This window comes from Netta rufina (genome assembly GCF_964035555.1).
Source record: "Netta rufina genome assembly, chromosome: 20".
In the NCBI taxonomy this organism is placed as follows: Eukaryota; Metazoa; Chordata; class Aves; order Anseriformes; family Anatidae; genus Netta; species Netta rufina.
The window spans coordinates 10,236,601-10,263,860 of record NC_140144.1 but is presented as its reverse complement, the minus strand read 5'-3'; the positions used below and the strand labels follow the sequence as shown (position 1 = coordinate 10,263,860).

At 42.8% G+C, this 27,260-nt stretch overlaps 2 protein-coding genes across 4 annotated transcripts in view; one reads left to right on the top strand and one right to left on the bottom strand.

Moving 5' to 3' along the window:
- The first annotated feature begins 2,283 nt into the window (after nucleotides 1-2,283).
- Nucleotides 2,284-18,703, top strand: RAB14 (RAB14, member RAS oncogene family). 3 transcript variants are annotated; one of them, XM_084299106.1, is made up of 10 exons: nucleotides 2,284-2,498; nucleotides 3,662-3,917; nucleotides 4,462-4,623; nucleotides 10,342-10,400; nucleotides 11,676-11,729; nucleotides 13,239-13,416; nucleotides 14,535-14,601; nucleotides 15,512-15,599; nucleotides 15,928-15,958; nucleotides 16,576-18,703. In XM_084299106.1, the coding sequence occupies exons 4-10, from the start codon at nucleotides 10,349-10,351 to the stop codon at nucleotides 16,751-16,753; spliced, it is 648 nt and encodes a 215-aa protein (XP_084155232.1). In that variant the 5' UTR covers nucleotides 2,284-2,498; nucleotides 3,662-3,917; nucleotides 4,462-4,623; nucleotides 10,342-10,348; the 3' UTR covers nucleotides 16,754-18,703. The 3 variants fall into 3 exon arrangements, with proteins under 3 accessions (XP_084155232.1, XP_084155230.1, XP_084155231.1); XM_084299104.1 differs by lacking the exon at nucleotides 4,462-4,623; XM_084299105.1 differs by lacking the exons at nucleotides 3,662-3,917; nucleotides 4,462-4,623.
- A 959-nt stretch (nucleotides 18,704-19,662) lies between these two features.
- Nucleotides 19,663-27,260, bottom strand: part of CNTRL (centriolin) — a 33,008-nt gene continuing 25,410 nt past the window's right edge. The window contains exons 34-45 of the mRNA XM_084298883.1: nucleotides 26,971-27,188; nucleotides 26,367-26,524; nucleotides 26,047-26,120; nucleotides 25,148-25,336; nucleotides 24,086-24,311; nucleotides 23,630-23,835; nucleotides 23,181-23,321; nucleotides 21,760-22,029; nucleotides 21,588-21,650; nucleotides 20,821-21,024; nucleotides 20,406-20,513; nucleotides 19,663-19,980 (exon numbers count right to left, since the gene is read on the bottom strand). Coding sequence (XP_084155009.1) covers nucleotides 20,430-20,513; nucleotides 20,821-21,024; nucleotides 21,588-21,650; nucleotides 21,760-22,029; nucleotides 23,181-23,321; nucleotides 23,630-23,835; nucleotides 24,086-24,311; nucleotides 25,148-25,336; nucleotides 26,047-26,120; nucleotides 26,367-26,524; nucleotides 26,971-27,188 — 1,833 coding nt within the window. The 3' untranslated portion in view covers nucleotides 19,663-19,980; nucleotides 20,406-20,429. The remainder of the gene's footprint in view (nucleotides 19,981-20,405; nucleotides 20,514-20,820; nucleotides 21,025-21,587; nucleotides 21,651-21,759; nucleotides 22,030-23,180; nucleotides 23,322-23,629; nucleotides 23,836-24,085; nucleotides 24,312-25,147; nucleotides 25,337-26,046; nucleotides 26,121-26,366; nucleotides 26,525-26,970; nucleotides 27,189-27,260) is intronic.

Here is a 27,260-nt window from a genome sequence, read left to right as displayed (position 1 = left end):
CGCTTAAAGGAATTTATTTTTTTAAGACAGAAAAACAGGCTGTAACTGGGTCAAAACTGTCAGATCATTTTCCGTTTAAAGACTCCCTCTTGTGGAAATCATTCTTACTGACCCATTTTGACCTATTTTTCTAGTAAAAGTCACTCCATTTAAGGTACTGCAAACCTTTAAAATGGCTCTGTTGCACGGTGCTGCCTATTTAAAAGTTAAGACCTTGATACTAACAGCTGTGAAAAAAAAGTTATCTGTCATCTGTCAGTAGTCATACAATAGTCATATACTGCCAGCAGATTTTATATGTTTCTACTAAGATCTTTTTTAGTATCATTATTCATAGTTGTTTTTTTTTGTTTTTTTTCTTGTACATATAATGGAAAAAAAAAAAAGCAACTAGTTGTTTTTCGTGCATGTTTTTTACCCTGGTAAGAGCCTTCTGCCCAGATGATGTGGAACTGAGAATCCCGTGCTTCCCTGGTAGGAGCTGAGTAATGTGTCAGGGAAGGGGTGATTCATAGAAAGCAGTCACTTCAGAAAACAGGGAATTCCCTCTACGTTGCTATGTTGAGAAAATGGGATTAGTAAAGGAGATGGAAAATACCCATTCTGGAAAGATATTTCCATGGGAAAGTTGATAGCAGCGGCACGCTGCTTTATGTGAAGGTGCAATTTGAATCTTGGACACAGAGACACAGCAGAGGTTGATGTTTTCCATAATGTGAGACTGAAATCAAATCCTTATTATCCTCTAGTCATCTGTTAGGGGAGGAGATTACATTATTTAGATTCAGTGTCAAATATGTATGTGGGCAAGAAACACTATTAGCTCTCTTCAGTCACACTTAAGCCTTAATTAACTTTCAGTTCTAAAGTTAGTAGAATCCCTCTGCTTGCTGTAATTGCATCTGCTTGCTTTTGTGCCCTGAAGCTGAGGAGGCATCCTGCTCTGCCTCAGCGCGGCCAGTGCTGCGTGGCTGCCCGCTAGCAGCCCCTGCAGGAATTTCTCTGCAGAGCTGTAACTGCCTTTGGCAGGTTTAGTAGGCCCTAAGGCTTTCCAAAGACAATCTTGTAGGAGTTTCAATTAAATGCTACGTAGAGAAAAAGTGAGAATCTGAAAATCAGTCTGGAACGTTATTCGGCTTAATTTCAAACATCTGAATTCATTTAACATTAGTTGTTTCTACAATTTCTGTGTTTGTGTGCTGAAAGTCTGTGAACTGAGCTGAGCACCTGGGTAAGTTTATGGAATTGGAGATTCACAGAGCCCTTTGTAATGATACTTTTACTGCATTTCTTCATCTCCTGAGACACAGCACTTCTAATCCCACAAGCTACGAGATTTGCACAGCATCTTGTATTTTTACTTCTTTAGCATTGCCTGCACTGAGTGCTTAAAGAGCACATTTAAAAATGCAAAGCTAAAATTAACAAGCTGGTTAAAGCATTCCAGGGGATGTTATAAAAGAAATGAGACAGGATATGGATTTTACAGGAATGGGAAACCAGAAAAAGTGCTTTCTCAGTTCCTGCACTATTCTGTGTTTCGGTGCCTGGGTGCTGTGTGTTTCTGTATCTCTGCAGCTGCCGCTGCCCAGCTCATCCTGACCAACACCGGGGCTGCGGGGACCTCACCAGCGGGGCCGGCGTGTGGGAACTCTGTGACCGGACAGGAGACGTGGGCTTTGCAGCTAACGTGTGACCTACCTCGGGGTCTTTTTCTTTACAATTCATTGATTTTGGGGCTCGGAGACGTTATCTAAGGACAGAAATTGGAAAATAACCGTGCGGTGTGCTGTCAGCCCGTGAGCGCTGAGGCGGGCACGCTCCCAGCCCGCAGCCTGCCGCCATTTTCTGCCTGCCGGGGGCTGCCCGGGACCGCGTCTTTTCCCCTCAAAAACCCCACAAATTCCCCTCATTTCCCGTGCGGGCCTCACCCACGACCCCAGCCGAGCAAGACGCTGCCCTGCGGGCAAGCCCCGCGTGCCCCTCGTTAATTTTTCCCCTCATTAACTCGCCGCACCCGGGGGGCTCCCGGCCCCTCCCCCTCTCCTCACCTGAGGCGGCGGCGGCGCAGCCTGAGGCGAGGCCCCGCCCCCCGCCCCGCCAGGCCCCGCCCCTCGGCGCGCTCCCGGCGCAGGGCAGGGACTGAGGCGCAGGCGCGGGCACGGGCGCGCGGCCGCCTCGCGCCTTTCCCGCCCCGCCCCCGGCGCGCTCCGCCATTGGCTGGGCCGCGGCCTCTCGCGCCCCGCTTTGTGCAGCCCGTCGAGAGTGGGAGGGGAAACCCCGTGCGCGCCGCGCCGCCATCTTGGGCCCGGGCGGGGATGGGGGCGCAGCGGAGCCGCCGGAGCTGAGCCTGAGGCAGCGGCGGCCGCAGGCGGGGACCCGCGGGGAGCCACAGCCGCACGGAGCCGCGCCGAGCAGGGCCGAGCCGGGCCGCCCGCCGCCCCACAGCCCGAAGCCGAGCGCCTCAGCGCCCAGCGGGAGGGGGGCTCCGCGGCCAGGTACTGAGGGGTCGGGGGGGGCCGCGCCGCCGCCGCCCGTGCGAGGCTCCGTGAGGTGGCGGCGAGGCCCTGCAGGCCGCGAAGGGGCGGCGGCGCCTCCTGCTCCTCCTCCTTCTCCCTCTCCTCACGCACCGGGGTAGGCCCCGAGAGGCCGTCAGGGCCCCGCGGGGTGAGGCCGGCCCGGCAGGAGCAGGCCGCTGCTGGGCACCGCCTGCGGGCCTCGGCTGTGAGGGGCCCCGGCCCTGGGGTTTGGTGGAAAAACAGTGGCGGGGGGGTGGGAGCCGCGCTGCTGCCCTCCGAGGGGTGACAGGAGCGTTCCCTGCTCGGCCTCCGTTTCCTTTTGTCAGCGCTGCTCCTGCCCAGGCAAGTTACTTTGTCACCTGGGTGCCCGGTGCCCGCTTGCACCGCATCCTTGAGGGTTCAGTGACATCTCCGCACGGTTTTGTCTTGAATTAAAATTATTCTGTGTTCTCCTTGCGGTAAAGCCAGGGAAAATAAAGCGTTTGCTTTGGGGATTTCTCAGGCCACGGCTGTATTGCTTTGGGGGAGGTTACATGGTGTGAGCTCTCTAGGCCTTTGAAGCATTGTGGCTCTTGGTTTTCAAATATAAAACCGTGCCTTGGTGCATAATGTAGGTGCTTTGTATCCCACATCACTTCAAACCCCACGAAGGAAGTCTTAGCTCCTAGAGTTACTGGATGTTGTGATATGGGATGTGTGCTGTGGGGTCTTTCTGTTGTGGTTTGGATCGAGGGCCTCTTGTGCTGGGGCATTGCTCGGGAATGGGAAGAAGATCCCCGCTCTGGGGGACTTATTAAGCCCCATGGTGTTTAGGTACTATGATTTAACGAGGAATTTAGTGGTTTTCTGTAGGGATTTAAACAAGTCATAAATCTGAGCTGAAGGAAGAATTTCCTGTTTTTACTTTTTTTTTTTTTTTAAAGAAAAAGTTACTGTAAAGAACAGTAGTCTGAAAGCAAACCTGTTCTACTGGAGGTACCAGGATTCAAAATGTAAATTGGACCTTTAAAGTCACTTGCTCACCTTATGCATCCAATGGAACCTAATTATGATTCTTTCTCATTTTTTTGCTGTATCTTACTGGAACAAAGGAGGTAGACCTTGATTTTGTTCTAAAACCTTATTTTATTTTTCCTCCTAAGGTGATGACTCCAAACAGTTGCATGTTGTTCTGATTTCTGAGACTGAGAACAGAACTCTTCTGGTTTTTGTGTATACAGTCCCTAAGCTTATCTGATATCTCTGGAACTTCGTTCCTCTGCTGCCAGGACAGACACGTGGTACAGGTTAGACTCTTATAGGAAGAGGAAACTAGGATAAATGAAGACATACAAATGGATAAACAACCATGGCTAAGAGAATGGACATCGGAGAAAGTGCTCTTACTGATGAGGACAGGTATGCAATATTTAATTTAGCTGCAGTGCTAGGGTGTGGTTAGCAAGAAATGATGTGTGCGCATGTGAATGCAGGAAGCGTAGGAAATAAAATGGCAGAACTTGATAGGGTGTGAAACCATTTAGAGGATAACCAACACGGTCTGTGTGCAGCCGGACAGCTGCTGAGCAGTGAGTGAAGATGGCGTGAAACCTTGACTTTATTGTAAATCAAGGCTGAGGCTCTCTAAAAAGGAAGAATGTAAAACCTGTGAATTCTTTAGCAGTACTCGCTAGACCTCAGGCTGAGTTAGCGTGTTTAACATGATGAAAGAATATAGCAAATACATTTATTCCAAAAACAGCTTGAAAGAAGGCTCTGCATAGCAGCAAGCTCATTAGTCTGAGCCCCGAACATGCAGGCCTTGTGCATTTTCAAAAAGAAGTGGACATGGAAGTAATAAGGAAATACAAAGTGATTTTCAAAAGCAGTTCATAAGATGCTTGCTGGGCTGCGATCACTGGAGATCAGTTCAGCCAGATTTACTTGTGCTTGGCTTTATCAGATGCTTGCTGAAGTCCAATCAGGGTAACTAGAGAGGATGACTCTGGAAGAACTGAAGAACGAGTAAGAAACTGGCCAGCAGGAAGTAATCCTGTGAAAGAGAAAGTGTTGGGCTGCTAACAGCCTGCTCACAGGACTCCTCGGGGATCAGTCTCAGAAGAAGGTGGGCTTTTCAGTAACAAGCATACTAAAACCCCAGTAGAGGAGGGGGTGGAAAACAACAGGGGAGCTGGGGGGGCATTCTCTTAAAGTGGGCTGAGATGTTTATATGTTTAGGAAGACCTAAATCTCCTTGGTGCATGGAGGTCATAGAACTGCAATGAAATGTTAACAGTACCTTGGAGCTTGCTATGGACTCACGAGGAGTTCACCAATTGGGTGTATTTGATAACAAAACTGTTATTACTTTGCAGTGTGGTATGTCGTTACAGGAGATGACAATTGATGCTATTATAGACTGTATTTCCAGCAGCCCTCTAAAGGTACCAGTTAGACTGCGTTGTTTGGTGTGTTTGACAAAAGTCTTTATCGGGAACAGTAAAATAATGAGTTGAAACAATTTTGCCTCTCACTAGATTTCCCTCCCTCCCCTCTGCCCACTTGTATCGATCTCTTCTCAGTGTTCATTGTGAATTAATGTCAGAGTAAACATGCAGGGAAAAGAAGGGAGATTATGCACTGGGGAAGCTCATGACTACCTGTTAGTTTTGTGTAGAGATCTAGAATCTGTTGTAAATGATAGTGGTTGTACACAGTTCCCCTTATGACTAATATTTTTTCCAAATGTGAAAAGATGATAGCTTTTTTTTTAAGTCGTTTCTGTTTTTGGATATGATACAGTGGCATCCTCTTTTATAGAGGGAAACTGAACTGCCCTCTGAGTTTCTCTTCTGTCGTGTATCCCTGAGGAATGACCAAAAGAACACCTGGATGGCCAGATGATATTAAAAAACCCCACAAAACTTCAGACTAACTAAACTGTGGTCATCTGGCTGCAGGGCGGTATGTTCTGAAGGAGAACCTGTAATACTCAAACTGTCCTGAGCTGGAAGCTGACACCTCTGCAGACAGCTATTGCTTCTGTGTGGGTTGACCAGCTAATGGATTCAGCACATGCAGCGTCTAATAAAACCTGTGATTACAGGTTCTCGTCTCTTCTAATAACACACTGTTTCTTGCTCAGCATAATGCTATGAAAATTCTCCATGCAAATGACATCCAGTGAAGACTTGAAATGGGCTATGTCCTTGAGCTAAGCTCTGAGGAACCGCATGGCTCTCATGGAAGCTGCTGTGGCTGTAATTAGCAGCAGCTGGGTGCATCTGAGAGTGGTGGTAGTGCACCTAGAAGTACCTTGTTTCAGTTTGTATGGGTGGGTGCTTGTACTTAGAATAAGGTGTTAGTGAGATGGCAAAATGCTGGTGTAGTGCTTGGTTAGAGGAAGAAATACAGGTGTTGCTAGCATCTTAGTAAGGTCACCTTGCCTTGTTTTTAAACAAAAAAAGATATAAAGAAAATGGATTGTGGTGACACTGTTGGAAAAAAAAAATCTTTTCCTAACTGCAATGCAGAAATTAATTGGAGAGGTTTTGAAGCTAGCAAAACCATGTGTAGAGTAAAACGTGATCCTCTGGCTTGTTGCTGTTCTGAAATAATGCTCTGAGCTCTGGGGAAGCTTCACCTCTGAAAAGCAGCCAGGGCTTGGTCTGAGTTGGCAGACTTTCTTGGAAGAAAGATGGCAGGCAGACCAACCCTCCAGCCCCAACCTCTGCTTTCTGGTACAAGTAAGCCTGGGGTTGGTTAACCTTGGTACCGTGCTGTGTAACAGCAGCAGTGGCTGCAGGTAAGTTGGGTGCCAGTCCCGTGGCTCTTCCTGCCAGCACGGCCGCTCCCTGCTCCCACCCCTCAGAGGACAGCTCCAAACCCCTGTATTGGGAACGGAGAGATTGCGAGCGTCTGGAGGGCTGTGAAGTGGGAGTGGAGCACCAGTTCCTACAGATGGCTGAAGCAATCAACAATATTAATTAACCCTTAGTATTAATATGTAGCTAATGTTCTGTAGTTATGGAATTCTGTTGTGCACCAACCTTGTCTGGGCTTCCTTCTCCATCTGTGGGAAATGCTGAGCTTGTAAGCTTTAAGGCTGAATTTTTCCTGTGTCTTCTGTGTGTTGTCACACTTCAGCCCCTTCATCAGAGAACATTTCAGGTCCACCTTCATTTTTAGACCTTGAATATGTTACAGCAGGGGTTGTTGCGCGTGTCTACCTAGTGAAGTAACGGGGTGATGTAAAATCGTGAAAAGCTTGAAATGTGTTACTACTAGCAAGGTTCTGTCCCGTTAAGGAGATTAAAATGCTGTTAGCTGCAAGGTGGAATAGTTTAATCCCAGATGATTTACTTAATGTCTATAACTCTCGCTTAATGTTTTCATTTCTGCTGCATGATTCATCTTTAAACAGAGGGGAAAAAAGGGATGTCAATTTTATTCCATGATTTCAGTGTAGTTTGGATTCCTGCTTATCCTCATTGGAATTTGAATGTTAAAAGCCTTTTTAAAGAGGCCATCTGTTCCTCGGGAAAGATTCCTGACCTTAGTATTAATTTGGAGCATTTCAGCATCTTTTCTGTAGCATGACCTTTGGAATAGATTTACCAAAGCATTGCTTTATTGCTCAGTTTAACTCCAGAAACTGTTTAAACTTCGTATCCATCTCTGCAAGCTTTCAATACATCTGTCATACACAGCAACTTCTCCCTGAACTATGGGGGACTTGAGAGAACCTCCAGGCTCATGGCTTCAGTGCATCTCAGTATTGCTGCTGATCTCTTTCAGCTGTGGAAACAGCAGGTTAGCTCAGCGCCCAGTGGGGTCTGTGGTGCATCTCCCCTCCACAAGGAGCCTAACATCACTCTAAGAAGGAGGATAAAGTTCTTGCAGTGAATGTGGCTTGAAGTCAGCTAGGAAATGGGTGGGAAGGGGTAACTGACTTTGTTGCCAAGCACAGAATTCGGTTTTCTAGCTTTCACTTTGAAGTGGGAACTGATTTTGATGCATATGTTGCAAAGCAGTGACAGTTTCTTTTATACAGAAATAGCTTAGTTACAGAATTCGTTACTTAAAGACCGTAACAAAAACTGACACACCTCAGCAAGCAGAGTCCTGTAAACAGAAGTGTTGTGATATAGCTTGCACAGGGGTCCTGGTTTGTCCACTCTTTAAAAAAAAAAAAAAAAGTCTTCCCCCACATTGCAGCAGTGCTTTTTGAAAGCTTGGGTAGTGAGATATGTGCCCTTCACTTGCTACATACTGCCTTATTGTGAAGTCAGGTGTTTAAAAACATTAACCTTGGAGTATTCCTGAGTACTTAGCATTCCTTAGCCAACTGGGATTGTGAGGGAAGAGGGGGCAATGGTGTTTCTGCAGGACAAGTTTAATCCCTGCATGAGCAGCTCCCTACCTTGAAACACGCAGCACTGCACTACTGAACCCCTGTAAGTCAGCAGATGCTACCACCTGTACGCGTCCCGTAGGTACTGCCCAGAACAACACCGCCCTTCCGACGGGATGTGTGTTAGTGCTTCTGAGCTCTTCAGCTTTCTTGCTGTGCTGTGGCTGCAGCACCTACTTGCTTTGAAAAACAGTGTAGTTCACACTGTCCTCCTGAAGGGCTTGCACATATGAATTGGTCTATTTAAGCTTTTTTGTACTTCACGGACATACCTCCTAGTTCAGCTCTCTGCCTAAGAAATGGATCAAGACGTGAACTGAGCCCTGCCAGCTGTACTTAGAAAGCAGGCGGCAAGTTAAAAGGACCTGCAGGAACGAGTGCACTGGATCAGAAGCTGCTTGCGGGCTGAAGGCTGTTGCTGCTGGGACATCTTGGAGAAGAGGAGGAACACGTGGAGATGGACTCAGAAATCTTGAAGTACAGTTTGTTTCAGCAGTGTCACAGTAACTTGGATTCTAACCAGCAGTTACTTGTCAGCATTTGCCAGAGTTGGAAATAACCGGTGCCTCTGCTGAAGCTCTTACTGTAACTCTGGATCTTTCACTTCCAGGAGATACGGCACTGCAGTTTCTGCCTTGCTCCACAGCGGACAAAGGGCAGCACGTTGTCAGTTGTGGGTGTGAATCCTTACCCAGGAGAGCAGTAAAAGCGCTCTGAGCAGCTGCTGCTCAGATTGAGACCCGGGGGTGGTGGCTGTGTGGGCCGGCTGCACGCGGCTTCCCCTTGCTGCCGTGGAGGAACTTCCTCTGAAACTCGCTCGATGGAAACGACCGGTCTTGAAACCAGTGCGGCGCTTCCTCTGGAATTGTTTTTGCCAACACGGACAAGAATTACCCCCCAAGACAGTCTTGTGTTTGCTATCATGGATTAGGCTTGGTTTAATAGGATAGTGTGTGTGTGCGTTGAGGGCTGAGTGTCGATGCTTTGGTTATGGCTTGGGAGAGAAGGCCTTGAATTCCCAGATCTTGAGCAAAGCACGGAGGAAAGGTGCAGATAGTACAAACCCTTCCTACCTACCTGCTGCAGCCGTCCCTCCTCCAAGGTCTAGATAGGAGTGTTTGCTTTAAACCTCAGCCGGGCGACGCAGCGGCTGTTGGCTGTGTGCTGCAAATGAGATTTCTTGTCAGTCACCTTTCTTGTGGCTGCAGGTCAGTGCTGGGGGTTAATCTTGGCTGAGGAAACACCAGTTTGCTTTTGAAAAAGGTACAGGCTCGTAAGCTTTCCTGTGTTTTCAATTCTTTGCAATACTGCTTCAATTTGTCATGTGGATGATACATGGCTGAATAGAAACCTTCCTAGGCTGAAGCCATGTTCTGTATTACAAGTACTGCTGTGCTGCTGGCCGGCTGCCATGCAGGAACAGGAAAGGAAATGGTGAATTCCTAGCAGAAATCTTCATTTGCTGAACTGATCACCCCTATAACTCTTAACTTAAAACCTGGGACAAAAGCGGGTGTTTCTCTGCAAAATGACAAAGGTGAATCTGGGCAGTACAGACTCACAGTTGTGCTAGCTGATGTTAGCTGGCGAGTCCGTTCATGTGGCTGCAGCCAGTTCCAGTTCCTTCTACACAGGAAAATTCTGGAATATTGAAAGTACTTAACCCGAATCTAACTTCAGTGCTGTCATATCCACTGTGGAACATAGGCTAGTGAGTAAATCTTACAGGACTGGTAAGCTATACTATTTAAAAAAAAAAAAAAAAGCTGCTAAGCCTTGCTGTAATGCAGTGCTGCTGTGCTAACCAAGCCACAGACGTGTGACTAACTTCCTGAACATCTGACTTGTGGCTTCAGCTGCTTTTCGGACCTGGGCATGTAGAAGTCCAGCGAAGGCTGCTGCAGCATTCTTGTGCTGTCTTAATTAGTGATTCTTACCTGTTGGAGGCAAACTGCACTGTTTCCTTTGCTTCTGCTACAAGTCTCAAGTGTGGTACTAGTTCCAAATTGCTGGTTTTGTTAATCCTCTGCAGGCTTTTCTTTTGGAGTCGGACTTTATTTTCAGTTCCCATCAGCTATTTGGTTGGTGAGTGCTGGTTTACTCAGTGACTGTGTGCAAATCAAGAAGCTCCTGGAGCTTTTCAACAGCTTGAAGTTTTTCCTGATAAAGCTGAATGAGTACTAAGAGCGTGTTTCTGTTGAGAGTTCTGGCTGATAGAGGTTCAGAGCAAATGATACGGGAGTCTGGCTGGAATGGCTCTGGCACTGACTCAGTGATTGGGGAAGTACAACAACACTTGAATGTGAAAGATAGTTGGGGGAGGGAGAGGAAGGGTGTTTTTCTTTGCTTGTATAAGCTAAATCGGGTGATTTGGGCTGAGTTTAGTGAATAAGTAGCAGTTCTGATCTTTTTTTTTTTTTTTTTTTTTAGTGCCACAATGGCAACTGCACCTTACAACTATTCCTACATCTTTAAGTACATCATTATTGGTAAGTATGAAGTGGACACATGCCTGTTGGTGCTTGTATCTGTGATCCTGCCTACAAACCCTGTGCCTGACTGTTGTTGACTTCTGTTGCATGTTATCTGCTGTAGCATTAATTCTTCCAGTCCAACTTGTCCAACCTCAGTCCCTCACAGATCGCCATGCTTGCCCTGAAACTGCAGCCACTGACAACATAAAGGCAAATATTTTGTGTGCTGGTACAACTGGTGCCAAGCAGACTGGGGCAAGTACCAAAGAATACTCTGTAGAGTTCACTTTATTGCTGAGGTCCTCAGCAAATCGCTGCTCTTCTTGACATATTTCAGTGTTCTTGAACATCTTTCCTGCTGGGGCTGTGGCACTTAGCCCCTTGCACAGCACTAGAGGAAAAAAGGGTTCTAAAAACTTGTGCATGTTGTCCCTGAATCAGGCTTACATTTAGGAAAATCTATAAATGCCCTGGAAATGGGAAGAGCTTCTGTGATGGCTTCTCAGATACGCGGGTTCAGGTTCGCTATAGCACTGTTACTGCCTCAAAGGTCTTAAATATTTTTGGAGACAACCCAAGTGCCAACTAAAATCCCTTGCTTTAGGCTTATAAGCTCTGTTAGGCTATATTTGTGTGTTGGAAAGGTGGCTTTCACCTGCAGCTTCCTTGGTATTTAGAGCCAGCAACTTGATTGCGTTTATTACTCTGCTGGAAGAACTGGTATTGCTGTTAATTGTTTAATTCTTAATGATCTTGCGTATGTGGCAGTGATGTGCAATCTTGTAAAGGTGTGTGAGTCGGGGTGCTGTGACAGCGTCAGCCAGTGGAAAAGTGGTACTAAAGATCTTGCTGTCTCTCACTGTGGGTGTTGTGTAAGGGGATCAGTGGAAATGAGGCAATTTCTTGGTGTGTTCTGGTTGCCTGTCAGCATTTTCGATGTGCTTACCAGCAGCTGGAGGTGACAGGAGGAGGGCAAGCACTTGAAATGTGTGTTGCACTTCTACTTCTTGCAGGTCAGCTTGCAACCTGCTGAAACAGTTGTGAAGTCAGTAACGCAGGCGGTCTCTGTGTGCTTCTGTTCCGCCCTCGCTTGCAAACCTGCACCTGTAACCAAAATTGCAGTGTGAAAGTTGATAACTTTTAAGGGCTGTAGCCAGGCATAGGATGCTGCGTACCAGAGCTGAGGGAGGACTGGCTGCCTGTGTCTGTGCTCTTGTTGTGTGCAGTGAACAAAATGGACTTCTTGTGACAAAGATGTGGTGTCAGCCTTAACTGTTCTTTCTGTAACAGGGGACATGGGTGTAGGAAAGTCCTGTTTGCTTCACCAGTTCACAGAAAAGAAATGTGAGTATAAATTCACAATATTTATTCAAACTGGTGTACTTCGTCCCTCTTTCCTGCCTTTCTGCTTCTGTCATGCATGAGCTTGCTGCATTATCTTTCTGAACCTAGGTTTGTTTCTAACCATATGATTGTATGCTACTTGCTCAGATTTGTTTGTTTCTGACTCCTGCAAATATGGAACAAAATGCTGATGTAGTAATAGCAAGAGCACTGCTTCAGTCCTAACTGAGTGGTGGGAAGACCGCGTCCATTTTCATAGCTCTTCCAGGGAACTGTGATATGAAACAAAGTGAGATTTATTGTCTGAAAGGTGTCTGCATTTAATATTGGTATAGCTTGAACACGGAGTTGTCGTTTTTAAACATGAAGGAATTAAAGGGGGGGGACAGTTTATTTTTCTTTGTTTGCAGGCTTAAGTAGCATTATTCTCTGTAGTTGCTGTGACTCATGACACTGGGACTGCCCTGCGTGATGGTGATTAAGGCTTACTGCGTTCCATCTCCACTGTAATGTTTCCTCATGTATGATATCACAGCAAATTAACAATTATCTTCAATTCTTCTCACCACTGTGCATTGCATTAGAGTGTGCAGTAGCTCTTGAACTCTTGACTTTCCTGTAGCTCACACTCAGTGGATAAGTCTGTAGTTATCTGTTAATACAACGTTGGTCTTTATCCTGCACCACTCTAGATGTGGCAATGTGTGTACAAGCTGTGCTTTAAATATTCTTATTTTCCGGTAGAAAGTGGGCTCTTTTAATTAAAATTCCAGATAACCCAGTTGTTTAGATGCTACTTTGCATATAGTTAAATTTATGAACGGGTGGTTCCGTGTTTTTTTAATTCTTGAAAAATATCAGCATTGAGTAGAACTTGTACAGCCAAACTAACGTGTCAAACACCTGTACTGCAGGACTCACTCTAGACAGCTTGAATGTGTGTTTGTCCTTTCTCAACTTTCTTGATCTCTTTAAAGAATTGAGGATTAATTTTTCTTTAAAAAATAAAAAGTGAAATTCTAATTAGAAGCCACTTTTTTTGGTTTTGATTTACCACGATAGCTACTTGTGAAACTGGCTTTTTCCTGTGGACAGTCATGCTGTTACTCTATCTGAAACAACTTTGTTTTTCAAGTGTTACAGGCTTTTAACTGTATCTGGGTAGTTCTTGAAAGCTATCTTTTCCTACTGGATTAAAATAGCTAACCATTTCTGCGAGGATGGGACAGAGAATCAACTGATTGGGTATCTTCCCATGTATACAGCTAAATGGTATCAGCAGTAAGATTAATTAGAGAATACTTCTTTTTTAACTTCTAAAAGCTAAGAACAATTCAGGAAATCACTTTATTCCTGGTTAAGCAATACGGTTTAGTTACTGTAGCTGTGAAAAGTCTCTCAGAGACTGAAAGTGTAGTCAGCATAACCAAACTGATGGCAGTAAGATCTCTGCAACAAGGAGACCTCATGCTGGAAGGATCTGATCTTCCCTCTTACTTTTCATGACAGTTATGGCGGACTGCCCCCACACAATTGGTGTTGAATTTGGCACAAGAATAATTGAAGTTAGTGGCCAAAAAATTAAACTACAGATCTGGGATACAGCAGGACAAGAGCGATTCAGGGCTGTCACACGAAGCTACTACAGAGGAGCAGCTGGAGCTCTCATGGTCTATGACATTACCAGGTAAGATGCTGCTGGCACTTGTATTGTAGCTCTGTGTGCTTCAGAAGCTATTTGGGTGTTGCAGCCTTCTACTTACTGTCTTCTCTGTCCTCTTGACTTCATTTAAAGGACTCTGTGTTGGGATGTCGTGCATGAAGCTTATTACATTTCTTATATGAATACTTTTTAAGCATTTAAAAAGCTGAAAATGAAACACAGGGAATGAAGTGAACTGCTTTTCTTGGAAAACTTCACTGCCGACAAGCCCTAAGGGTCTTGCAATTTCAGGTCTTGGCTGCCTGTGTTGAAGTTGGCTGAAGAACTGGCTTTCCCCTTGGAATTACCCCTCAGTGTATGGATTTTTATCTTTCTGGTGATGGAGGAAGGCAGAGGATTCCTGCTGCTTGCCTGGCAGGGGTGTTCTTAGAGTAGGCATAGGACAGAATATATTACTTCTACTGCAGTGGGCTGTGTAAACATGCTCAGTGTTCTCTCAGTACATAGGAATTGGAGGACGAGCCTGCGGAGAGGCCCCGGAGTCAGACTTCAATAAAAGGAGACCATATAGAAGCTATCCCATTCTCCTTTCACAAATGACAATGAAAGATACTACTAAAAGAATAATTAGATGTGCAACATGAAGTACTTCTGCCTTCACATCTCCCATCTTCCTTTGAGGCTGTTCTTGATATTCTGCAAGCACCTCTTGTTTTCACATATAGGTGTATCGCCTGTTTGCTTAAATCTCAAGTAAAAAGCAAATTACCTCATGTACTGTCTATTACCAGAGCTCCCTACTACTCTACAGGGCTCTGAAAGAGTATCTGACAGGAAATCCTTTGGTGTTTTATACAACACAGTGTGAGTGGTGTCCTTGTGAAGAGCGTAGTACTGCTACATACTGGAAGTGGGAATTGGCCTGTCTGTCTGTCTGCTGTTTGTGTTGCAAGAGTTGTTCTGTAGCTTGTTGAAATCTTGGTGCAAGTCCAAACAAGATGCTGCTGTTTCTTTGTTCTTGAGGTGGGGAGAGGATTAGGTATGATGTGTTAGCGTGGGTAATGGATGCTAACTGTACTGTTGGCTCTGAAGTATTTTAAAAATTCTGTAGCTAAAACCTGTGCTCACTTGATTCTTTGCAGAAGAAGTACGTATAATCACTTAAGCAGCTGGCTGACAGATGCAAGGAATCTCACCAATCCAAATACTGTAAGTTGGACTCTACTTAGCTTGAAATCAAGGTTGATTATATCAAAGCGAGAGTTAGAAGGCTTGTGCCAAAGCATCTGGAGTGGTCACGGTGTTGTTTAGAAGAAGCTGCCAGTGCTTCTCAGCTACTTAGTTCCAAGTTACCCTCATGTCCCCACCCTGCAATACACCGGTAACTCTTCCCTTACTGCAATCACTACAAAAGCGTAGGCTCCTCTGTAGGAAAATGATGATGGTTTCTTCCAAGAATCTTGCTCTGCTTTACTTGCTTTTTGGGGCCTATTTTCAGCAGTTGGAGACCAAAATTATGGTCACTTCTGAACAATCCTTAACTTCTCTTACTATTTCACCTTGCCTTGGTGGTGGTAATGAAGTGAATTCGCACTCGTCTTAGACTGGAATGTAAATTAAACCTCAAAAAAAGCTGTCCAGGTTTCTGGAGGGGTGGGGAGGGAAGAAAGTTCTTCAGTGTCTGTTTGACTAAACAATGAAGTTGTCCTTCAGTCTTTTGTGAATAACTCTGAAATACTTTATAACCAAGCTCATGGGAAGACTCTTACTGTGGTGAAAGAACTGCTAAAGATTCTGGCTAGACTAGCAGGTGACTAAACAAAAGCAAGAGGCGTGGTTTGGAGTACAACTTTTCATGCATAAAGAGTAGGAGTACTGCTTTTTCTTATGACTACCTCATGAGAACAGATTAAAGAATTTGAAAGTGGCAGCAGGGCACTAAGCCTGACTGCATAGAAGGGGGCACTGCTAGAACAGTGTCTTCCTGAAGATGCACGGGTATTGTAGCAGCACTTTTCTGAACACTTCATTTTTCTTCTTTTCATCTTGTAATAAAGGGGTTACTGGGGAAAAAGATAATAAGCCTTTTCTCAGACTAATTTTCTCTCTTCTGAACTAGGTGATAATCCTCATAGGAAATAAAGCAGATCTGGAAGCACAGAGAGATGTTACGTATGAAGAAGCCAAACAATTTGCTGAAGAAAATGGTGTGTCTCTTTTCTCTTGAGGTGTTACATTTCCTACAAGATAGTGATGTTAAAGTGAATCCTCACCCTTGATAGATGCAAGCTTTCACTTCCAAAGTAATGTAGTTATATGTACAAACTTCTACTGTGCCTCAAATAGCCTAGATTAATTCTAACTGTGCTTGGTTTTAGAAATCAGCTTGTGTATTGATGCCTTAACTTAGTACTAAATGATCTTTTATGACTAAAGTAGTCCCTTGCATGCAATCTGAAAGTCATAGAAGGTGACTGACTGGAGGCTATTTGAAGTGTATTATGCATTGACAGTTAAACTTCTGTTTCTGAACAGGTTTATTGTTCCTTGAAGCAAGTGCAAAAACGTAAGTTACTTCCGTTTAGAGTTAATGTATCAGATGTGATCTGTTTAGTTATAACCTCTATATTTCTCTTAAATATAGCCGTGAGGTTCAGTTGTTGTAAGGTTTTACAAGTGAAAGCACTTTTAAATTGTCTTAGTGTAAGGTAAGGGTAGCCTGACAGAACACAAGGAATAGCATCTCCAGATGTGCTAATAAATATGGTTCTGAGTGGCACGTGTTTTAATGGAACCTTTTAAACAAAAAGGTTTGACTAACAATCACTCCACTGTGTTGTAGCCTCTTTGAAACCCGTTGTGTACATGTGGCTCAGTGCCTTAGCTTATTTTTGATATCCTGTGTTTTGGGATGGAGTGGTGTTCAGGGCTACTCCAAGCAGATTTACAGGCTAGGGAGTGAATTACCATATCAGAAATTGTCCTGCAGATGAACCATTAAACTTCACGCATGTGCTTTAAGTACCATAAGCTTTTCTTTCTTGAGAAAAGAGGAGCCGGGTAGCAACAGCTTTCACTTGGTGACCTGTCAAATCCCAGCAAGGGTGTCTAGCCAGCTGCCTCCATAGCCTGCTTTGCTGTGCTGAAGTGTAACCTAAATAACTCCCGCTGCTCTCTTCGTAGTGGAGAGAATGTTGAAGATGCATTCCTGGAGGCTGCCAAGAAAATCTACCAGAATATCCAAGATGGAAGCCTGGATCTGAATGCTGCAGAATCGGGTGTACAGCACAAACCATCGGCTCCGCAGGGGGGGCGACTAACCAGTGAACCCCAGCCCCAGAGAGAAGGCTGTGGCTGCTAGTGACCTCTGTTTCATGGCTTCATTTCTGACCTTTCACCTGTCTGTTGGGAGCAGTGCTTTTGATTGCTTCCCTGTCTTCTGTACATCTTATTGGGTTTAATTAAAACTGAAACAAGTTTAACACAATACTAAACTGCTAAACAACTTTAGATGTAATCAGGTTATCAAAGGCAAGTAGAGTAATAAAACCTCTCCTGCATGGTAAATCTAGAAGTTTTTTTTCCTTGATTGTCCTTGTGATAGTGTCACAGATACGTAATTTAAACTGAGCACTGATGCTGGACTCATGATTTTACACTTTCGCAGGGCTTTGTCTTGTACGGTTTAATTTTATGGTTCTTCAGCCTTTCTTCCCCACCTCTAACTGTGTAGAGCTGTCCATAGTAAAGGATAAGTTTTTTGCTGTGAAATGACTTCTGATGGTAGAAAGGGGCTCTGTAACGATGTGCTTGTTGAAAGAATTCCCTGTGGTGTGCATGTGGGGGGCAGGGGTGGGCTGGCACAGGAGTGTACAACTTGCACAGGGAAACAAACCATTCATTCTTGTGCTCATAGCTTTACATCATTTTTTGCCACTTTTATCCTTTACATTTGTTAACAGAACGTAAATATGTATAAAATTTGAAGGAACTGAGCTAACAGTTAAATACATCCTGTGTATATGATTTTAATGAAGAAAATGATTACTGGCATTAGAACAGTATATAAGAAAGTATCAGTTTGTACAGTATGACCTATATGTGGCCACATGCCCCCTCCGTACAGATATAGGTGTAACTGCAGTTCACTAACATAGGCTTAACTCCTCGGTGTTGACAGTGGACATTGTGCTGGGGGAACTCTAATCCCAATGCAGAAATTAACACTAGTGGAATCTGTCGTTCATCTTTGCACTGTGGTATATCTATGCCATTTTATTAATCCTGTTCTGTGCAATCAGCAGTGTGCTAACCTGCTTTCTTCTTCTGTAAGCATTTTGCATTATTGGGCTTCATTACCTGCCTTGCAATGTATACAAAGGCTGGTTCTCTTGCACACCTTATGCTTTTATACCTTTAACTTTTTCAATGGTCAGATACTGAACTGGACAGTCAAAACAACGTGCTCTCCAGGGATTTTTAGCTACTGTTGTATTTTAACAGTACCAAGTGAGGGTTCCTTTTAAGACTTGGGCTTCTTCAGAAAGAGAGTACATGCTTAACAGGGTGATACAACCCGCATTTATAAAGGGGAGACGTCAAGTGGTGACCATGCACATGTGGATTTTGTAGAACTGCATGTGGGGTTTACTATGTTGTCAGAATTAAATGTGTTGCTCTCTATGCAGTACTGTATTTTACATGCAGCTTCACTTGGAAAACATCAAATATGACTTCAAAATGGAAGGGGGTAAGTGTTTAACTGATCAAATGTCCAACCTCTAGTCTTACTGCAGTGTTTAAAATACAAAGTAGTCCTAAAATCTCTCTCTAGACACTAAAACTATACAATGTTCAGACTTGTAAGTCAACAGTGGTACCAGAGTATTGTACAGTCAATGTTAAATAAAAAGCCAAAACTGGAATGTGCAAACCATAGGATTTGGGTAACTTGTGCACTGTCCCTTTGTTTTGTCTGGTAGTCTTTTTTTTCTTAAACTAATATTCTTAAATAGATGGCTATGTTCAAATCTACAGCTAAAGTGTCCTGCTTAAACCAAGGTTGCACCACAAAGGGTTTGCCCAGGGACCATGACCTGCTGCTGATAAGAAGTTTGGAAGTAAATGTTCTAATGACTACAGCTTGTTGAGGTGCAATACCTGTATTCCCAGAATAAGTTACAGTAGGTCTTATTGTTTCTGTCACAGAAAGGATTTGTTTGGACTGCTGTACTCCTCATTTGATGTAACAATGCTATTAATCTAAATATTTGTAAATAAAGTACCTGTATCTAGATAAACCAGAGTGGTTTGTGTTACTTGCTCTGGCTCTCTCTGCTTCTGAGTGCTAATGTTCCTTAGGAGCTGGTTAATAGGAATTTAATAGGAAAGGAGCCCCACAGCAGTCCCTCTAGCACTGCAGCTGGCTTGCTGAAGCTGGTACCAGGCAGTTCTGCTCATGTGCAGTCAGGTCTTTGCTTTTTGAGAAGTCCCTTACTGAATTGTTGGAAGGGGGCAATTATGCAAGGTGCCCTTGCAGTGATGGCAATTGTGCTTTAATTGCTTTGTGTTAACTTAGGAGAGGCCTTCATGGTAAGAACTCTACAGGCTTAGTTTTCTGGTAGTATAAGACTGGCAAAAAAACCCAAGCCAGTGCTGAGTGTGTCACAGGGTACATTCCTAGTGAAACATGACACTTGCTGCATTAAAAAAAGGTTACATATCAATAATGCAGATAAGAGGGCAAGTCTGAGAACAACTTCAAAGCCCCTCTCAATCAAAAAGAGGGCAGTAGCTCTATACAACTCTTTCCTCAGGCTGTGTGAATGTGACAGGCCTGCTTTGCACAGAGGTGGATGTGGCTTGCTCACCTGGAGGAAGTTTGCCTGCATCTCCTAGTGCCTTGTTGCTGCTGTGCTAAGGCTGTCTTCATTTACAAGATTTTTTTTTTAGTTAAGATCATATTGCTTCCAAATTTGTGCAGAATTAAAAACCATATCCCCATGGTTCAGAAAAGCAATACGCATCACTGTTCAGAGAAGAAAGTGCAGTAATATTCATAAAGGGTAGCCAGTAACTTCCTACCTCAATATCCCTGTTCAACAAGGTTGGCTGCCTGCAACTAGGAGAGAGGAGCTCAGGGCTTGTTTCTGCTATCCTCATCCAAGATTGAGGAACTACCACTGCTACAGCATACATACTAAGAAACAGTATTTAGGAGAGAAAAGGATGAAGGCAAGCACTAGACACAAATTTAAGAAAGTACTCAAAAATAGCTTTATTTGCAATATTCATGCATTTGACAACATGTAAATAACAACTGTCCTTGTTAAAAAAATTTCTTTGAAATGTAAACTGACATACCTACACTTAAATAAATGTTTTGGATATCCTTAAACCCATCTTTAAAGTTTTTTAAAAAAAACATATATACAGAAAGCTCCCTTAGTCATACAAAAACTTCACAGTACAGAGGAAGGCCTGCAGTCAGCTGTTATTGCTGGCAAATGCATTTCCTACAAAGGCTCGCAAAATAGTGAGGTAGAAGTCTTCAGGAGTGGTACAGTTCCAAGGAGCACAGCTGTGTACCTAGAACACAAGTGACATGAGGGGGTTTGTACATCAGTAATAAGAGGTGGCGGTGTGTGACCGGCTGTCTGCGGCACAATACTGGCTTGGACAGCACAGGCCCTGGCTACAGGTGCACAGATGCTTTGCATGTCCTGAGACTTAACTCCTGCTGTGTGGCAGGGTACTAGAAGTAGCTGTAGGTGTGCTTAAAGCTTTTCTTCTCTCTACTGAGCACTGATGTATGGCAGCTCTTGAATTATTTTTTATTTAAATCATTACCACAGAATCATTAGAAGCAGAATAGGAATGCTTTCATTTAGCTGAAGACAACATGGTCTGGGAGCAGTACTGTGCCTCCCCCTTCCTTGATCACCTCATAAGCCCCAAAATTCAAGACACAAACAAGTATTAAGTGCAAACTAAGCTGAAGCAATCTCTCTTACCTCTGGACTTCACTGAGAAATTTCTCACGAGCAGGAATGCCACGGGTGAGACACCACTGGAACACCTGCTGGCCTGCCAGGGACTTGTGCAAGTCTTGTCAGAGCACCCTAGAGAAAGCAGAAGTATGAGCAATAAATTAATCTCTTTACTACTCAAAGACTATTTTTTTTAAAAGAAAAAAAATGATTAAAAAATAAAAGGAAATGAAGCAAGTAAGTATAAAACTGCTCTTTGAAGAAGGTAGGCTTTCTCTAACAAGTTAGCTACTGGTGAAGCAACCAAGCATACAGTGTGGTTGCCCCACCTACAGAAAACCCCTGCAGTGCCTCCAGATGGTAAGCATATGGGTGTAACACTACCAGAGAGATAAACATTTTAAAAGATTCAGAATTCTTGTACGCACTAGAGCATTACCTGTGTTTTTGTTAAACTCAGAGCATCATGGAGAGATGCTAGACTTGAGCTTTGGGCTAGGAACAGCGAGTCTGAAGAAGTGCTGCTGACCAAGTCATCCAGGGCATCAACCTGTCGCTTCAGGCTGTGAAGGGTGCCTTCGGTTTGTTGTTTCCCTCTGATCAGTACTTCTACTTGCTTGGACATGCACTGCCGGAGCTGAGCCTAAATAAATCATTACTCCTAATTATATGCGGTTAGTATAATTTTGAAGACTGTACTTAAATAGTCTGATGACCTGAAGTCAAACCACTGGGGATATGATGTTAAGAGTCTCTTGAATCACAAGCAGCTGGCAATGGCTTTGCAAATAAAGAGGTAAACTATTTAAAAATAAGTTTAAGTCAGAAATAAGCTGTATTCATCCGACATTTATCATTAGCTGCTTGAAGGGGCAACTCTAAATGAAAGTGGCCATCACATCTGCCTAAAATGGTCACGGGTGCCCCTGAACTGTAGATTTTCATGTTGCTAACATACCACAGTATAATGTAAGTGACAGAAACATTTTGGAATATTCAAAAATCCAACTACAATTAACTTATTGAATATTATTCATCTTGATATAACACAGTTGCTAGGCCTTGTTTTACTATTCGCACCTAACAAAAGACACTCAAAGGTATTTTGCATAAGCTGGAGAAGGATCTCCCATGCTCCTGTTGTTTAAATTACTTTTGGAAGGGACCTAACAGATGTATTAGTGCGATGGGGAAGAGATGCACCACCTTCAACCGATCTTCATGATGCTGCAGTTTCTCTCGGAGAGCCTCTCCACGCCATTGTTCATCCTTTTGGAAACAAAAGCACATTCAGCAACTGAGCACTACAGCTAGAAGGACCAACACAGACATGCTCAGCTGTAACATGAGTAAGGGCTACTCCCTGAAAGCATTTTACCATTAGGAGGACTTTTGAAAAATCCAACTTTTCTTCCAATGAGAAGAGTCTTTTGTCAGCAGCAGCAAATGGAAGAGTCTCCTCTAAGTTACCAAGTTCACAATGCAGACTTTTTATTGCAGAAGATGCTCCCAGATCTTCCAATGGTTCTGAGGATAGGCTTGAAGATTTAAACCCTATCTTAATTTCATCTTCAACCTCCAATTTAAGCAGTGCTACTGTATTCTGTATTTCCCTCTGTCTCTCTTCCAGGTCTTCTCGAGTCTTAACCTACAACATAAAACAGTCTTGCTATGTTGCTGGCACATTACAAGTGCATCAATCCAGAGTGATTTCCTGTGCAACTGAACAAGTCTCATCTCTGAAGTGTTTATGCTTTGACTATTAAAATCAGAAGTCATAAAATCTCTGAGCAGATACAGCCTTAATTCTGCAATTCAAGTTAATTGCTTACGAAGCCCCTCTGACTGGAGAGGGAAGTAAAGTTACCAAGACACAAGCCATTAATTTAAACCTATTCGTACTCTGATCTAGCACAGCCTTCCTCGAATGCTTTGTAGTCACTAAAAACATTCTTCTCTAAAGAATCAGATTTATAAAGGACTTACAAACAATTTATAAACAGCTTAAAGGTGAGACAATGTGGAATCAACTTTTAAATTTAAGCAAGTAATTGAAGAAGAAAATGCCGGTCCAGGCTGGCACTACCAAGTTAAGTCTCCAGTGAGTAGCTTTGAACTGTGATAACATTTAGTGATTTACATAAATTATGACTCCAGTTATGCCAGCTTCCTATGACCAAACCATAATGCTACAAGAGCCACAGTCCTAGTTCTTGATTGAGACATTACATAAATTAAGCTGAGAGCAAATGAAACAGTACAGTTACCACTTACCTTTGTAACATCCAAATTCAATTATTCTAAGGAATACTAGGACTCCCCACCACCTTCCTCAGCTCATCCCCAAACAACATGGTCTCTGTTTCAGGCACCACTTCAGTGGGCGAGAGGAACCAACCCATTTGAAGTAGCCTAATCAGAGCCTGTAATTCTCTACTGTGTGATGGGAAGGTAACCCATAGCTGTGCCACTCTGCCTCGACCCCCAAGATCTGAAGAATTGCTTTAGAGCTTGGCAGCCTTAGACTGAAAAGTCAGCACCCGACTGACTGGCTGGAGTTGGTCTGTTTGTTTTTAAACCAGGATTACTGAGCTGTCCTACTGAGTGTTAACAAAGCGTTACTTTTCAGATTTGAAGAAAAATAAATAAATAAATAAATGCATAGCAGTTTTAAGAAGGTCTATGTCTGTTAGCATCAGTCTGCTTCACAGGAGGAGATTCAAAACCAATACAATATCACCCTGTCTAGAAGGCACAGCTTTCCCTCCGACCTGCCTGGACTTGCCTGTGCAGTTATACCTGGTTCTGGAGATCCGTATAGTCCTGCTGGATCTGGCCAAGCTCTTTAATAAGACGCTTGGCTCGTTCCCGGTTATGGTGCGCTACTTGTTCCGCAGTTGCTATATCACTCTGCAAACACTTATTTTCATGCTTTTGTTCCTAGGAAAATGCAGAAAAATTGCCTTTACCGTGAGCACTCACTTCAGAAAAAATGGATAAAGAGAACCCACACATGACAATTTCTTCAAGTTAAAAGGTAAAAACAGCATGAAGTAAGTGACTAGAGAGGTATGCTGCAGCACAGTCTAGAAATACCAGAAATTGTTTGCCTCAACTTCTGTCTAGTCACGAAGTTATAATGCATGACTTCTGTTCTTCCTGCAATAAAAGGGGCTTTTTTTTTTTAAATCATTTTGCCAAAAATCACCAAAAATTTCCAGTATTCCCCCCATCCAATCAGGGCTTACACGCAGTTCTCTTTCAAGCTGTGTCTTCTGCCTTTTCATGGCTTCTTTCAGACTCAAGATTTGTTTTTCTGTTTTTTTCCTCTCTGATGCCAGCTGACCTTGGAGGTGGTTTAGCTCAGACCTGGAGAGTTTCAGTTCTTTTTGAAGAGACTGAATTTCTTTATTTTTTTGTTGTAATTGCAGTTCTTTCTCTGAGATCTGATGTTCTGTAATCAACATTTAAAATAAACACTGATTAGCAAAAGTGTAAATACCGTAATATATTTCAAACACATTAGATATTTTCAAACATTTTTCTGCTGAACAGTTTGAAAAAACACTGGTACAAGGTGGGAGGGAACAGAAAGTCAGTTGGTTTTAAAAATTCAGTTCTTTCAACAAATCAATTTAACGATCAAGAGTCAATCCAGGCTCTGAATTAAAATCCAAGCAACTTATTTGTACAATAGGTCTTACTGTATTTTCTGATAGTTTCTTCAAGTGCTGCAAATCGGGATGCTTCATTTTCCAGCTTCCTGTTGTTTTCTTCTGTCAGCCTTATTTTTGCTATTGCCTGCTCCAGTTTCTTTTGCTGATCTGTTAGTTCCTTTTCCAATAGTAGTTTCTGGTCTTTCAGTTTAGCAGTACTTTCTTCCAGTTTTTTTCCTTCACACTCTGAATTTTGCTTGAGCTGATGAAGAATCTGGCAAAAACAAACAAACAAGAGATCCCATCAATTCAAACTTTAACTGGCAGCAACTAAGAAAGAGCAAATACCATCACCAAAAGACATCAGTTAAATCATCGGAAATCTGGAAGAATAAATGTAGTATAGTACTTAATCCAAACATAATTCACCTTTTTTCCTCTTTTTCTTTTCCAGGACATTTTCAGTTTTTATTTTGGCTAACGCTTTGTTGAAGCTTTTCAGCCAACATACGTTAATTTTACTACAGGAATATACAATTAAGCCCTAGTTTTCATTAAGGGCTGATGGCTTTGCATAGAAATACAGCAGAACAGAAGAACAAAAACCAGCTACAAACATTAATCCACTCAAAATCAAACTTCTGGAATAGAGGACCCTGAACCTTTTGATGCTTAGTTTTTGAATTCTAGAAAAAAGACGGACTTAAGTTTTGATTAGTTTCACTTGAAACACATTTTTAGCAGCTGACAAAACAGAAAGTATAGAGAATTATCTGTAGTAGTCCATTTCCTCACCCATACCAGTAACACAACAGCAGCCCACATACAGCATTGTACAGTGCCTGCCACTACACTAGCCCTTCATGCACTCAGCGGTCATTGCTGATTTTATTGGTTGTTATCAGTTCAGTATACAATGACCTTGCCAAGAAGGAACAGTCCTTTGTTGGGACGCAGTAGCTTTCACTAAGACATAGCTGAATTTTGAAGCTTTGTGTTCATTGCTATTCCTTTAGAAATGAGGCTTCCTGTTTCTTGCACTGAAAGCTTTTCTTTCTCCATTATTTTTAGAGGCCAGGCAAAAGTTAGACACATTATCAGGCTCATTACCGCTTCTTGTTTGGCTAGTTCTGTTTCTCTCTCTTTGATCTCTTTCTGGAGCTTCTGCAAATGGTTCTCCCTCCTCTTCTGTCTCTCTTGGCAATTGTTACATTTCTTTAAACTTTCTAGGATATCTTCTTTCAAGGTCGCCTGCTCTCTAAGCAGCTCTTCCTGATGCCTTTTATTATTTTTCAAATCCTGTAATATAAACAGAAAAACAAGTGACATATCTAGCTGGTAAAAGTAACAGGTATCTGGCTAAATTTGGCTTGCATTTGAAAGAAAGTAACTGATCACCCCTAAACACATTGGAAGACTACCTTCTTTTTAAACCAGGCACTGAGTGAATAAATGCAACAAGAACCACAGATGCCTAAGTTTCAAGATGCCAGAGTAAAGGCTGTACTGCATTTTAAAACAAAACAAAACAAATTGTCTTTGCTAAAGATGAAAACAAAACAAAAACCAACATAACACACAAAACCAAATGGTAAAACAGGTTGATTTTGCCTCCATACCTGAATTGTTTTCAAGAAAGATCAATGTAAACAACAACAAAACCCACCAAACTGCCACCACCACGCCCACACACTCCCGTTAGGTACATTTGGTAATAACAGCCTGACTGGGAGCCTCACCATAGTTGCCACTTCCCTTCATGTTTAAAAATGGAAAGCAAAATAGAAATCATCTGGTTAGGTACTTATAGTCCAAATCACTCCAAACTCAGCAAGACCAAAGAAACTAGACATTGTTTATTAGCTCTGCAAAGCGTATGATTTCAAGATAATGTGCTTACACGAAGAAACAGGCAATGGACTATCAATGGTGATAAAAAAAAAATGTCCCTTGTTTCTGTGCAACCTACTCACTATGTAAGAACAAGCATAAATTTGACCAAGACTAACCTGTTCCACCAGATGAAGACGCTGCCTGGAGTCACTGAGTTCTTCTTTCAGCATTTCTAGTTCTTCCTTTTTTTCTAGGAAAACATTTGATGAAAGACAATTTCAATCAGCAATCCACAAAGTAACCAGACATATAAAATTTCTCTTCTTGTAAATGAATAAAAAAAAGTTTCCATCTTTTTAAGATATTAAATACTTTCTGCCTGTAGATATTTGAGCATAACAGATCATTTATCATACAGTACAGTTACACATACTGTGCCTTTTAATGCCATTCTTTTAAACTACACTACAGCTTAAAAACAAAATTTGATCTTTACCTTGAAGATCTTTTTGTACAACAGTTATGTCTCCATTCAGTGACTTTTTTTGTTTGTTCAGTAGATCTATCTCCTGCTGCAGGCTTTTAACATCCAATTCCATTTTTTCTATGTTGGACAATGCAGTTCTGCTGCTATCTTCAGTAGCTGTCAAGTCTCTGTAAAATGTGAATGTATGTTCTTGGTTTGTTGCAAGTACATGGTGAGGACTCTAAAAGCAGTTGCATTTCAGTAGTTTTTTCGGCTCAAGGGCATGCTATTCAGTAGTCATAAGAACAAGACAGAAGTCTCGTTTTAAGACTTAACCTTTTGCTTTTCCTAACATCCTCATTGCATTACCAGGATGTAACAAATGCTGCTGCATTCAGCAGCTATAATTGCTGCTTATCTTCTGTATGTCTGCTACAGACATTCTACAGACGTACTTAAAATAAAGCCTCCACAGGGTGTAAAAAATAACATTCTATAGGATTCTATAAAATGGATGCCCATGTTCTGTAGGGAACCTCAGACTTCCTGCAATGTTTTTAACCAGGATAAACTGACATTTAAGACACTTCCCATCACTTCCGATCTTCGCAGCACACACGTCCCCCCCTCACACCTTCTGGTTTGTGACAACTTCTTTTCCAAACTCTGACAGTCTTCTTCAAGCTTTTGCTTTTCTTTATTCAAAGACTCTATATTACTTTGCAGAGTGCGCATTTGAGAAACCAGATGTTCATTTTCCTTACGGTCTTTCTCAAGTAGTTGTTCCTGCCAATCTACTTCCCCTTGCTGACACTGAAATAATCTCTGAATATTCTCCAATTTCAACTTCTCCTAAGAAAGAAAATATTGTGAACAACACATATGGTGAAAAAGAACAAGTTAACATCTTTATCTGCAGCAGTT